General features: G+C 41.5%; 1 protein-coding gene across 3 annotated transcripts in view; it reads left to right on the forward strand.

Moving 5' to 3' along the window:
- Positions 1-9,092: 9,092 nt before the first annotated feature.
- MTMR2 (myotubularin related protein 2) overlaps positions 9,093-14,933 on the forward strand; it is an 86,082-nt gene continuing 80,241 nt past the window's right edge. The window contains exon 1 of one of the 3 annotated variants that reach the window (XM_004584999.4): positions 9,093-9,486. In XM_004584999.4, coding sequence (XP_004585056.2) covers positions 9,407-9,486 — 80 coding nt within the window. In that variant the 5' untranslated portion in view covers positions 9,093-9,406. The remainder of the gene's footprint in view (positions 9,487-14,933) is intronic. The other 2 variants (XM_058663998.1, XM_058663999.1) reach the window with 2 other exon arrangements.

Raw genomic sequence — 14,933 nt, forward strand, 5'->3', positions numbered from 1 at the left:
CATCTCTTTTAGGTCTTCTGATTTGTTCACATATAGCTGCTTATAATATTTCCTAATGATTCTCTGTATGTCTGAGGTATCTGTTATGTTTCCTTTCTTACCTCTGATGCTATTGATTAATCTTCTCCCTCCTTTTTTGATTAGTTGGGCTAGTGGGGAGTCTATTTTATTGATTTTCTCAAAGAACCAGCTCTTTGATTCATTGATCTTATGTGCCATTCTCTTGGTCTCTATTTGATTTCTTTCCTCCCTTATTTTTTTTTAAAGGTTTATTTTTATTATAGTCAGATATACAGAGAGGAGGAGAGACAGAGAGGAAGATCCTCCATCCGATGATTCACTCCCCAAGTGAGCCGCAACGGCTGGTGCTGTCCTGATCCGAAGCCGGCAACCTGGAAGCTCTTCTGGGTCTCCCACGTGGGTGCAGGGTCCCAAATCTTTGGGTCGTCCTCGACTGCTTTCCCAGGTCACAAGCAGGGAGCTGGATGGGAAGTGGAGCTGCCGGGATTAGAACCAGCGGCCATATGGGATCCCGGGGCCTTCAAGGTGAGGACTTTAGCTGCTAGTCTACACTGCTGGGCCTGCCTTTCTAATTTCTTAACAAAAGCATTAAGATGAACTTTCCTCTTAACACTGTCCTGATTGTGTCCCATAAGTTTTGATATGTTGTGTTGATGCCTTTATATGTTTCAAGCAATTATTTAATTTCCCCTTTGATTTCCTCTCTAATTCATTGCTCATTTAGTAACATACTATTTAGTCTCCATGTGCTTGCAAAGTCTTCTTGGGTGTTTTGACTTCTTGGTCTCTAACTTCACTCCATGATGGTTTGAGAAGATTCATGGTATAATTTTGCTTTTTTTTTTTTTTTTTTTTTTTTTTTCAATTTGCTGAGGCTTGTTCTGTGGCCTATTACATGGTCAGTTCTGGAGAACGTTCCATGCACTGATGAAAAAAAAGTGCATTCTCTATCTGTAGTATGAATGGTTCGGTAGATATCAACTAAGTCCACCTGCTCTAGAGTTTGGTTGAGTTCTGTTGTTTCTTTACTGAGTTTCGGGGGTTGTTTTTTTGTGTGCTTTTATCTGTCCATTGATGTTAAAGGGGTATTAAGGTCACTATGATTGTTATGGAGTCTATTTCTCCTTTTAGGTCCATTAATGTTTCACATAGCTAGATGCCTTGGCATTTGGCACATATATATTATGGTGAATTTTTCTTGCTAAATGAATTCCTTGATCATTATATATGGTATCCTTCTTCATCTCTTTTAATGTTTTTTACATCAATGTCTGTATCATCTGATATAAGAATGGCTACACCTGCACGTTTTTCCTTACCATTCGCTTGGAATATCTTTTTCTATCCTTTCACTATCAGTTTCCTCTGATCTTTGTTAGTGAGATGTGTCTCCTGTAGGCAGCAGATAGATGGGTTTTGTTTTTGATCCAGTCCTCTAAACTATGGCATTTGATTGAAAAATTTAAACCATTTACATTTAATGTTAATATGAATAGGTGGCAATTTAGTTCTGTCATATTAGTAATGTGTTGTTCTTTGGTTGAGTCCTCTGTTAGCTTTTTAGTGGAAAGTTGTCCACATACGCTTTTGGTTTTGGTAGCTGCTATTCCCTTTCTCTTTCAGTAGAACATCTTTGAGTATTAACTGTAGGGCTGGTTTGGGGGACTCCGATTCTTGAAGTTTTTCTTTATTGTGGAAGAAGTTTATTTCATTTTCAAAGACAAAGGAGAGCTTCGCAGGATAAGTTATTCTGGGATGAAAATTTTTCCCTTTTAGAGTCTGGAATAGGTCACTCCATTCTCTTCTGGCCTGTAGTATTTCTGCTGAGAGGTCAGCTGTGAGTTTGATTGGACTTCCTCTATAGATCACTCGATTTTTCTCATGTGCACATGTAAGGATCTTTTCCGTATGTTCAACTGTGGAGAGCTTGATTATCATGTGTCTTGGTGAACGTCGCTTTTTGTCAACCCTGTTGGGAGTCCTATGCCCCTGCTGGTTGTTATTTCCCATTCTTTCTCTAGATTAGGGAAGTTTTTGTGTATTATTTCATTGAATACACCTTTAATCCCAGTTGCTCTTTTTGCACCCCCTGAACTCCCATAATTCTTATCTTGGGCCTTTTAATTGTATCTTTTAATTCCTGAATACTTTTTCTTTTTAGCTTGGCTTAGTTCTGCATCCAGCTTTTTGTTTTTTTCCCCCTGGTGATAGGAAATATTTTCCAATTCTGATATTCTTTCTTCTGCTTCATTCATTCAATTTTTTAGACTCTCCACTGTACTTTTAATCTGCTCCACTGCTCCATTGTATTCATTTCTGATATATCAGCTTTCATTTGATTCGTTCCCTGTGTAAAAAAATTCTTTAAATTCTTTGAGCTCTTGTATTATGTGCTTTTCATTGTTAGTCAGAAGCTTTATAATAAGTTTTCTGAATTCTGTTTCCCCCATTTTTTCAATGTCTGCCTCAGTTAACTCTGAGGATGGTAGAGGCTTTTGTTACTTTACTGGGGAGTCTTCAGTAACATTCATTGTGCCTCTGTCTCTTCTTTTTTTTAATATATATTTTTATTATATTATTTATGTATCTGAGATGAAGGGAGATATTGAGGGAGAATCCCCACCCAGTCTCCCACCCGCCCAAGGTCCCAGATGTGGGGCATGTTGAGATACTTGCTCAAGTGGTCTTAATAGTCTTCCAGTTATGGATCGCTGCCAGTCACATCCCTCCCAGCTCGATTAGGTCATTGAAGAAGCCACTGATTGTCACAGTCCATCATGGAGTCTTCATTTGCCCAGTATTTCGCTGCCCAACGTTTAGCTGAGGTGGTTGATTGACCTGTTCCGTCCTCCGTCCTCTCCTAGCCAGGGCTCTGAGTCCAGCAGTTCGATTGGGGAGATCACCAAAGAGACTTAGAGGTATTCCCAGATCAGATTCCCGCATGTTCCAGCAAGCACCGGGTCCAGCACAGTCCATCGCCACAATCAGTTGGTGGTTGCAATAGCTGGGCTGGCTCCGCTCTCAGTCCCGACTTGCACTGGAACCAAGGGTGTTGCAGTCCAGCCTGGTTCTGCCCAGCATGCACTCGACTCTTTCATCAACCAGTGGGATCTGCAGCCCAGTCGGGGCGACCCACAATAACCACCACCAGGCCCGCCCCTCACCCTGGCCTGCCAGTATACATAGCAGACTAGTCTAGTCTGTCCCACTTCCCATATGGCTCCAGTACCTGTCAATGGGCATTGAAGCTTAGTTCCCTCCAACCAACTCAACTCTCCAGCCCTCACGGATATTGCTGAGTGCCTCTCCTTCTAGCCACCCCAGCCCCCGTCCTAGTTTTCATGCCCTCCCGCGGGAGTAGTGACCCAAGAGGGGAAACCCCACCACTTCCCTCTAGGGTCTCTCTCAGCCCCGGTTTATGATCTCTTTGGGTGGTTCTGTGGTTTGACTTGACAGAATTAGCTCCCAGTGCCAGCTTCTGCCAGCTGTCTGCGGTTAAGCCCAAACAACGTTCACCCACTCCAATTTATGCTAGAACCGGCAGGAATAATCAGCCCAACCTGGCTTTTCTCTGATCTAGTCCATGTGCGGCGCTCAGGTGTTGCAGCCCTGCCCAGTCTGGTCTGTCCCCATCCCATCCCACACTATCCAGTGAGAGTAGCTGTCCGGCGAGGGGACCAGCCCCTCCAACCCCCCGCTGCTCTGCCCTCTCCCTTCCTGGTTCTCACGCGTGTTGGTTGGGTGCTGCATTCCAATCCAGTACAGGTAATCTCACCCTGGAATTCCATATCATGCACTAGTTTTAGTCGCGACCGAACCTGGTCCGACCCACACTCTCCTCCGGTGCCCGGGTTTGCCAGTGGATGACATGAACTGATTCAGCCTGGTCCGTCCCTGACCCATGCCAAATGTATGCCAGTGGGAAACTTTCCATGGCCCATTCGGGGCTGTTTCCTATCATACTTCTTGTGCTTATTTTGCGCATACCAGGGGGTCCATGAGCCAGCCCTTCTCAGTTCACCTTCTGTCCTAGCAGGAACAGTGGCTTTTCATGGCTGGCTTTCACCCCACTCTGGTTCCCGTTGCTGGATGACTCAGCCCGTCCATGGCTCGTCCATACCCATGTATAGCTCACACATGGCTCAGTAGGGGATTGAGACCTAGCCAAGTCAGTCCCACATCCACCCTGGTTCCCCAGGACACCAGATGGTGCTGGGGTCTGGCCCAGCCCGGTGCATCCAATCCCAGCCATACTAGTGTCATGGGAGACTATGACTGTTTCCTAGTTAGAACGCAGCCCCCATTCCAGCACCCGTGTCCCTTGGTGGGAACCTCAACCCAGCTAGGGTGTCCCCCCTGCTGACCAACTTGGCCTGCTCCTAGCTGCAGATCTTACTATGTTAGGACAGTATTTTCCTTATTATTTAATCATTATTTCCTCTACGGATTTAAATACTACAAATGACTAATTTTATTTTTCAGCAAAATGAAGGAACTTTGAAAGATTAATGAAAATGGGATTAAAATGTATGTCTTTTTGAGCACATTTTGAAATTTATGCATATATTCATTCATAACACATATTTTCCATGCATTTTTTAAAAAGGATTATTTTTTAAGAGATCATTCATTTGTTGGTTCACTTGCCAAATGCACAAAATCACCATGACTGTGTCAGGTCAACGGAGCCCCAAACTCCATCTAGGTCTCTCATGTCAGTGACAGGAATGTAAGTGCTCAGGTTTTTACCTGTTGCTTCATTTCTAGATTTAATCCATTGTGGGGAAAGAGATGTACTATGATTTCCATTTTGCTGAATTTATTAAGAACTGTGATGTAGCATATGACTTATTTTGAAAAATATTTTATGTGAGAATCACAAATGTATCTAGTTATTGGATGAAATAACGTACTGTTACATTAATTTGGCATGTGGTATAGTTTAACCTGTGCCTTTTTTAAGTAATTCTTTTACATCCTGATTTGCTCAGGCACTTCAATATGGGATTTGGGTATCTCAAGTGGTGTCTTAATCACTGTGCTTACAGCTCCCACAAACACTTTTTAAAAAAATTATTTTTATTTAAAAGTCAGAAATTTTCCATTCATTGGTTCATTCCCAAAATTGCTGTGATGGCTGTAGCTGGGCTGGTCTGAAGCTGGGAGCCAGAAATTTCTTTGAAGTCTCCCATGTGAGTGCAGAGCTCAAGCACTTGGCCATCGTTCCCTGCTTTCCCAGGCTCATTAGCAGGGAGCTGGATAAGAACTAGTGTGTGGGGGGATGCTGGCATTGCAGGCAGAAGACTGGCCTATCATGCCATGATGAAACACTTCATTTCTTAAGTCTCTCATCTTTCTTCTGAATTTTTGATAATTACACCCTCGAATATCTTTCCCACCTCTAAATGGAGTCTTGTATTAGCTGAAACTGATTTATTTGCCTTCCTCACCTTAATTTTTCTTCTGTGTTTAAATTTTACTACCTTACTGTGGTGTTGCTTGACTTGAATATCAAGTTTACAAATTCTTTTTTGAGCAATTCATTCTGCCATTTAGCCCACCTACTGAATTCTTACTGCTATATGTACGTATTGTGCTTCCAGGTATTGTGGTCCTCAGATTTTTTTATATTTTTTTCCCAGAGAGTACACATTCATTGTATTACCTTGTTGTTGGCAACATATCTTTGGGGGAAACACATTAAATCCAAGTTTGTTTGCATCTTCATGAAGTTAGGGAAAATTAGCAGGCTATGCTTCTTTGGTACTTCAACCTGGACTTGACCACTACTCATTTACAATCTCCTCTACAATCAGCAACCTGGATCCCCAAGACACTCCTTTGTGCCTCTGCCTTATGAACTGCTATTTTTCTAAGAGCCATTTTCCCCAACTGTAATTAACTAGCTCTCTGGCATCAGAAGATAGGCAGAAAAAAAAAAAAAGACAAAAATGCTTCCAATCTAGCCAGTCTTCTATACTAGTCATTATTAATTCTCTCATCTCACCTGACCATATCACTGCTTGTGGCTGTCCTGCCATTCCTTCATCCGATTTGCTGATTGACGTTTATTCCCTGCCTTGCAGAAGTGGCTAGAAGACAATGATCTGGTCATGATAATGTGGGGGAAGGAAAACACCAGAGGATTTTCTTACTGGTTCATGTAGACCTCTACCTATCACTTCAATGTAGACACCTTCTGTCTCTCAAAGGACTTCTCATAAGTTTTACTTCCTCAGATCCAACAGATTCCTCCCAGCTCCTACATGATTAAAAGAGCTATGTTGGGGGAGGAAGATACAGAATAGACATTAGTTCATTGTAAGACTAGGAATTGGAAATTCTGACCTTTGAAATTACTTTGTGGTTCAAAATAATTGGATTGGACAGGATCTAACCATACTTCCATGGAAAGTCAATGTGCAATATAAGTTGCTTTTTACACAAATTAATACGTAATAAGAATGCTTACAAAGATTTATTTCAAGAATTGTGCAAGCACATTATTGCATTAAATCTAGGAAAAGTGTACTTCTTAGAAATATACAGATTGCACATCACAGCAAAAGTTGCAGTATGACCTAGTATTGACTGGAGTCTTGTTTTTTAAATTTTTACAAACTTATTTTACTAGAAAGAGTGAGCAAGACAGAAAGAGGCTGAGATCTCACTGTTATCTGACAGGACTTGGCTTAGTGAGGACGGACACACCCTTGAGAGTACCATACACCTTGTTCTGCCTAATTCATTTCTAGCATCGTGTTCATTAGCAAAGATCTTGAAATCATTTGCCTACTGCTGTAGTAATTTGTGTATTGTAAGCTGATGATAAGTAAAAAAAAATGTGCAGTTTAGAGTTTGGAGACAGGCTGATCTGCATTGGAGTCCTGATTCTATCACTAAATTCTTCTGTGATTACACTTCACCTGTTTGTCATCTCTAAAAACAATAAAAATACCAAATAATAGACTGATATTTTTCCCCCTACAGAATCCATTGTCTAGTGGGCAGCTAGTTAGTAGGTATAGTACTTTTTTCCTTTCCTCAATGAATTTAGTTCATTACTTCCAACCTGAATGGTTAAATAGAAACTCTCCAAGTAGGGGAAAGAATAGAAACAAGTAAACAATATTTTAATATCTTTTGAAAGTTAAATTACTGCTGAGTTCTTTTTCTGATATATTGGCTGCTATGCCATGGCCTCATGTTTCTACACCTTAGTTTTGTCATCATTTTTTTTTTAAGATTTATTTATTTTTATTGGAAGTCAGATTTACAGAAGAGCAGAGACAGAAGAGAAGATCTTCCATCCGATGGTTCACTCCTCAAGCAGCTGCAACAGCTGGAACTGAACCAGTCCAAAGCCAGGAGCTAGATCCTATGCAGATATAGTGCCCTCAGATTTGGGGCCATCCTTGACTACTTTCCCAGGCCACAAGCAGGGACCTGGATGGGAAGTGGGGCCACCAGGATTAGAACTGGCTGTCACCCACATGGGATCTTGGCGCATTCAAGGCAGGGACTTCAGCCACTAGGCTATTGCACCAGGCCCAGTTTTGTCTTTTTTTTAAAGGAACATTTTGGGGCCTGTGTCATAGTGTAACAGACTAATCTTCTATGGCACTATATGGATGCCAGTTCTAATCCTTGCTGTTTATTATTATTCCTAATAAGCAACATAGATACTTAAGCTTGCTAAAACTGCTTCTTTGAACTATGTATACTCTTTGCCTATCAGAGTACAGTTCACTTTATAACTTACAAAAATAAAGATAATTGGTTGCTATTTTCCTGTCAAGCTGGAGAAAACGGAAAAAAAGCTAAGCCTTTTGTATTTAAACACATATCGATTCATTAATGACTATTTTTATGCTAAACAAAGCAAAGCTTGCTTGCTCCTCTGGGATGCCAGCTGAAACACCCTTGAGAGTACCACACACCTTGTCCTATCTGTTTCATTTCTGGAACCATGTTCATTAGTATAGATCTTGAATATATACTAACATACTAGCACGTGAAAATTTTACTGGCCCTCTACTTTAAGAATTTCCTAAAACACTAATTGCAGAATGTAATTCAAATTTACTTAAATCAGTTTGTTTATGCTAGCAAAAAGCTTTTTAAAAAAAATTTTCAGGTAGTTTTTTGTAGGATGAAGTGATACCATTTCTTTTCAATCAGAAAAATTCCTTTATGTTGTCCTGTCTTTCCTGTGTCCTGTGTGAAGGAAAATTACTAGTAGAAGCATTTCCCTTTCACCCAGTTCCTGTTCTCTTATCATAACTCTATCCCTCTACACTCCCTTCCTGCTCTGTGGTGGAATGTGGAAAGGCAGGATAAAGTTTGCTCTTTATTAAATGCCACCAAATCGCCAGTACGGACCTAATTTTTGTGTATTGCTACCCCCCTTCTGTACTACTTCCTGGGGACAGATTAACGCCCAAGCACTTTCCCGGGGCACACTTTTGGACACCCCATAAACCCATCCAATCCAAGTCACAGAGGTCTCAAAGTTTCCATTTCTTCCCCCTTATTTCACTAACAACTTCTCGCTCTGTTCTGCTTTTCATCTTTTCATAACGGTGGCTACTGTTTATTGAATTTGTTAGAAATGTTCTATGTAATAGTCCATTCTATTCGATCATAGCCAATGTAGGTGACAGTAATTGGCTTATTCACTGCCCACCATCATTTCAAGTTCTTTTTACAAACTCATCTGATGTGGTTCTACCATTTCTAAAGGTAAGAAAGCTAAGGGTCAGGGCCTTGGGCTACCGCAGGTAACTGGCACAGCCTGGATTTGAACCATGCTTACCCCCTAATCATGTTCAGGCCTCATCTGTTGAACATTTGTCATCTTGTCACTGGTCTTCTCATTCTTGATACCCATGTTCTCTTCCTTCCTCCTGGGTCGACTCCCATATTTTTCTGCCCCCCCCCCCCCATCCTACAGCAAGCCCGCCCATTTCCCACGACCCTATCCTGTCATTTTCTTTGACCCCATACATTCCTGTGTCAGTCATCTCTGTGTGTTCCCAGATCCTAGGTCTTTTTGTAGCAGTCACTCATTTCCCGGGGTCCTCGCCCCTCGCCTCTGACCCCAGGAACAGTCACTTGCCTTGGCCTCAGCCTCGGGCGCCGCCCGCCAGCAGCCGGCGAGCTCGCAGCGGCCAGCCGACGTCTGAGGGGCGCCGAGGGGTCCTCCCTCTCCCCGGCAGCCCCCGGCGCAGTGCAGTCTGGGGGAACATGGCCGCTTCCGGTCTGCCTCCCGGACCGGCGCGGGCCTGACCGCGGCCCTAGTCCGGCGCACTCCGCCCTCCGCTCCTCCCGCCCGGCAGCCGCCGAGGTCCAGAGAGTCCTTCCCTCCTGCGACCGCCGCCGCGCCATGGAGAAGAGCTCGAGCTGCGAGAGTCTCGGCTCCCAGCGGGCGGTGGCTCGGCCGCCCAGCGTGGACTCCCTATCCAGGTAACCGGGACGCCAGGGCCCCGCCCAGCGTCCTACAGGGATGGACTGGGGGCCGGGACCGTTTGATGGAGCCCCAACTCGCGCTTTCTGGTTTCTTCCCGAAATTCCTTCCCTGGCGTTTGGAGAAGCACTTCTTCCTTCCTCTTTGGGGCGTAGAGAGCTCTCTGTGGTTTGATGGGTCACTCTACCTCTCCGACACCCCCCCACCCATTTTGTTTTCTCCCCAATTCTGGAAGCTCAAGTTCCTTCCTTTCTGTTAGCTGCTACTCCTCAAATCTTTTTATGGACAGTCCTTCCCCGAGTCCTTTCCCCACTGATTTCCTGCCTTCCTGCTGTTCTGCTTTTTCTCTGCCTCTTTCCCAAACTGTCCTCCATTCCACCCTTATTTTTGTCTTTGATTTTTGAGTTCTTTAACTTTGCCCTACACTCAGACTTTTCTGTTCACTCCTGTTTTTGCTTAAATAGGTAAACAATATGCCCTGTGCTTTTCTCAGTGCCGGCTGGAGGATCCAAGTGGTCTGTATCCTCAGTGATTGGCTCAAGAAAGCAAAATGACTGTAGTTGATTCTTCCTTTTTTGGGCTACAAGTCCTCCAGCTTGTCACTTCTCTTGTAAGTGATGGGAATTTTGACCTGAAATTTGAGGACTTTAGTTTATGAACTTGCAGAGAGCTGTTGTAAATACTAATGACACAAGCTTTGATGCAACCTTTTTCTTTAGTTTAAAGATAGTAATTTAAATTTTGATCAGGAAATATTGCAAGGCCTATGCTGTGCAGCAAACAGAATAAACCAAGGTTCTTTTCCCATGAAAAAACGTGTCCTAGATCCTAAACCGCTGTGTGAAAACAATCTTCACTCTGCCTTTTGCATAAATGGAAGTCACTGTGTTAGCATGATTTTGGGCAGTGCTAAACGTGAGGAGTACTGCCATGTGTTCCTGTTGGTGTAAAGTAGCTCATTGGCCAGCCGCTGACTGGTCCTTTGCTTAGATTTCTCCACACAGGCATTCATAGCTCCCAGCCCACTCTTTTTCAGAGTCCTTGATGAGCATATTATGGTTGTTGATCTAATCACATTTGCTAGTAGCCTGTGTGCTCTTCGAGGGCTAGTTCATCCCTCCGTCATCTCATGTCAGCAATACTTAGCATGGACTATGTCACAGGTGATTACAGATGGTTTTGTTGAATTTGTAGATTGTATTATCTAGGGCAGAGAATTTTTCATTGTAGTTGAATTCATTCTTTTCTAGCAGGTTTTGAATATTATGGAATGTAGTAAGTTGAGAATTGGCATACTCGGCTGTAAAATCGTTCAGACGACAGGTTGGTAAATTATAATTTTAAGGGAAAGATTTTTAAAGATTTAGTTGATTCATTGGACGGCAGATTCACAGAGGAAATAGGAAGATCTTCCATCCGCTGGTTCACTCCTCAAGTTCCCACAATGGCTGGAGCTGAGCCGATCTGAAACCAGGAGTTTTTTCCAGATCTCCCACACGGGTGCAGGGTCCATCCTCTATTGCTTTCCCAGACCACAGGCAGGAAGCTGGATGGGAAATGGAGCATCTAGGACATGAACTGGCACCCTTATGGGATCCTGGTAGATGCAAGGTGAGGATTTAGCCACTAAGTTATTGTGCCAGGCCCAGATTTATTTATTTTTACTTGATAGAGTTACAAAGATGGAGAGAGAATCTTTCATCAATTGGTTCACTTCTCAAATGGCTGCCACAGCTGAAGTTGAGCCGGTCTGAGGCTAGGAGCTTATTTCTTCCGGGTCTCTTGTGTGGGTGCAGGACCCCAAGAACTTTGTCCATCCTCTGCTGCTTTCCCAGAAATAAACAGGAAGCTGAATCCTAAGTGTGTCGAGAATAGCCCCCGTATAAATGCCATACCGCCACAGGTGAAGGATTCGCTTGCTGTGCCACAGCGCAGGCCTGGGAAAATTGCATTTTTAAGGGACAGTTACAAATGACAACCATGATTTAAAATAGAGTATGAAGAAAATAAATGAGCAGTCGGAACTCTCATCTAAAGAAGAGTAATTGGAACCACAGGAGGCAGCATAAGACAGTAGGAAGGAAGTGTCAGAAATCTGGAGGCTCCCAGGCTGCCTAGCTATTTGACTTCTGTCAGTTACCTTTCTATTCTTCAATTCTCTCTTAACATAAGTGGAGTATTCTAGAAAATCTGTGGGATACCATGGAGTGCTAAGCTTACATTGCCTTTTATCTTTATGTATTTTTTACCAATTACTGAAATACTCTTTACAAATAACCTTTTTGAAGTTTTGAAATTATACTAAATAAGTGTTTTTTGTTATTATAAGTGATTTACCTTACTGCCACATTCGCATTTTTATTTCCTAAAAAATAAAGTAGGTTTAATATTTATGTGTGTATTGTAACTTCTTAAGTTACTACTACTGACAAGAATTTGAAAAAAATTGACTACTCAAAAAGAATTTTGGTTATAATAGATTAGCCATCCTCTCTGTCAAAACTATGATTTTCAGCTTTCAGTAAAACAGTGTTAACCTTTATTTATCTGCCTTGGAATGTGGAAAAGCAGTTATTGAATGTCTTCTGTTCAAAGGTTACCCTGTTAAATATTTTCATTTAAATTTTTTTTAAATTATAAAACCCATTCGTGGCACTCCCTCTAATCAACAATATAAAATTAGTTGCATTACAGGAACTTGTTAGAAGGCTTCATTTAAAACAATTTTGGCCAGCAAAGTACTCACAACTGATTCTAACACAGCCATGTTGGGGTGCCTTGGTTTTGATGGTTTTCATGAGTGCCTTTGTAGATGAAGTGTTTCTTTTTTTCCCTTCTTTTGGTGGGGGGAGGGCTGTATTTCAGTCTTTTGCAGAAATGTGTAACTTAAGATTGTAGCTTATTTTTATGCTTTTACTCTTTCTGTACAGAGGCTTAATTAGAAAATTTTGTATGGATTTGATATTGCAAAGCAAATGTGTATGCTTTTTGTTTGCTTGAAAATAGAAATTTTGTAATTGTGTCTGTTTAGCAAAAACTTCCAGTTTCTGGCTGCAATTGGTAATCTGAATATAGGTACTCATCTCTAGTTTCCTCGAATATTTTTAGTAGATGATCTCTGCTTAAATATTGTATATTGTGTTCAAATATATTAGTTTCTGGAAACTAGGGAGAAATTAAACTTGCAAAGTAGTACATTAACCTCTCTGGTTGCTTGTTGTTCTTTGAAAATAAGGCATTCCATTGAAGTTGGATGAAATGCTTGTGCGCAGTCCAGTTCACACTGAGCATGTGATGTTTGACATGTGTCTGTAGTCATTTCACAGTTGCTGTTGCTTGTTGATCATTGTAGATTTGATACCGTTGGTCACAAAGAAGTAACTTCATTCTTTAGAGGATATTTATGCAGTAATTTCCTGATTGGCTATAGTTCTGTCAGCCTGAATGCTTAGACAAAAAAGTTTGAGTCCTACTCAATGCTGCTGTGCTTCAACAAAACACTCAGCTCTTGTTACCTTGTCTTTGAAACTCTTGCGTATCTTGTTGACCGTTCTTCATCTGTGTCCATAGTTATTTCCCACTAGTCTTGGCTCTGATTGTTGGTAGAAATGTGGCTATTACTTGACAAGGGTAATACAGTATCACAGGCTGTATTAGATAGTGAGGATCGGCCTGAGACTTAAAATTTTATTAATTTATACAGCATATTTTAGGTCCAAAAAAAGTTCACAGAAAATGTGCCTTATCTTTTTGTTTCTTAATTTTATTTTATGGCACAGTTTAATAGGCATTGGGACTTCCTCTCCCCCAACCCCCCTTTGTTCTTCTCTCCAGTCTTTCATTAGATGCCTTCCAAGTGCCCTCAGAAGTCCATCATACTGCCATTGAGGTGTCTCACAACAATGTAGGGACTTATCTGTTGTTTCACTGTGAGTTCATTCTTGTATTACAAGTACGGAGATACGCTTCTCTCTGTTTCTGCCTATGGACACATTTATTTCCGCTGCACTTCCATTATACCTTCCCTTGGGTAGAGTCCCCCTTGGGTGGAGAGAGAAAAAAGAAGGAAAGAAAAAAAATTAAGCTGAAATAGAGAGTCTTCACCTCTATGGTGTTGTCGAACTCATAGCAGGGGTATTGATGTGACAGTAGGGTGGCGCAAAAGAGTGTCCAATGTCTTCCTGTAGAAATCAATGCTAGCATATAACCAATGTGGTTCAAATGGGAGTACAGTATGGACCAGGTCATCATTACCCCTGGGTAGTAGTACTAACAATGATTAAAATGATATTAACAGCAGAGGATTGGATAAGAAAGCTGTGGTTCATCTACTCCATGGAATACTACTCAGCTATTAAAAAAAACAAAATGCAGTTCTTTGTGGCCAAATGGGCCAAACTGGAAACCATAATGCTAAGGGAAATGAACCAATCCCAAAAGGTTAGATACCACATGTTTGCCTTAATTTAAGATGATATGATGTTAAGCATAACATGTTATGTTATGGATATTATGTCATATGTAGTATATAAACTAAAATTGAACTGTGAATGGGGGGTCACAGAAAGTGGTTAAGAAATTGCATTTATTTTTAACATGTTGACTGCTCAATACCATGTCAGTTAATTCCATAACAATGTTAATTGTTGCAGATGGTATATTAGTGCTTTTATTTGACTGGGATGATACTCTGCTGTCTCTGCCCTCAGACCAGAGAGGGTCTACCCAATGGGTAGTTGGACTTGACTGGACTATAAGATGTTGGACTCTATGCTTGGCATATACTTGCAAAGAGGGAATTTCAACTGAACTTGAACTATGGTTATGCAACAAGGTGGAGGAACCCACCATGGTGGGAGGGTAGGGGGGAGAATCCCAGATTCTATGTAATTACAACACAATGTAATTAATGAATAATATTAACAATCTCAGGGGGTCATATGCAATCCATCTCTGATTAATTACTGATTCATAGGTTACATCACAATATTTTATTGTGTGTGGTACAGAAAGTTTGGAGGTGCAATAATATACAATTTACAGGTACTATTTTTAAATTTGACAGAGTTTTATCTTGTATTAAGGCAAACATGATAGCTGACCTTTGAGATTGGCTCATTTGCCTTAGCATAATAGTTTCCAGTTGGGCTCATGGCCACAAAGAAATGTATTTCGTTTTTTTAAATAGCTGAGTTGTATTCCATAAAGTAGATGAACGATAGTTTCCTTTCCAGTCTTCTGTTGATGGGCATATCAGTTGCTTCCATGTTTTTGCGCTTATTGGTTGTGCTGCTATGAACATAAGGGTGCATGTTGCTTTCTCGTGTAACAGGTCTTTTGGATATATTCCTAGAAGTGCTGTTGCTGGGTCGTATTGTATGCAGATTTTCAGTTGTCTGAGTATTCTCCATACTGATTTCCATAGAAGCTACACCTATATCTTTTA

This window comes from Ochotona princeps, chromosome 4 (genome assembly GCF_030435755.1).
Source record: "Ochotona princeps isolate mOchPri1 chromosome 4, mOchPri1.hap1, whole genome shotgun sequence".
In the NCBI taxonomy this organism is placed as follows: Eukaryota; Metazoa; Chordata; class Mammalia; order Lagomorpha; family Ochotonidae; genus Ochotona; species Ochotona princeps.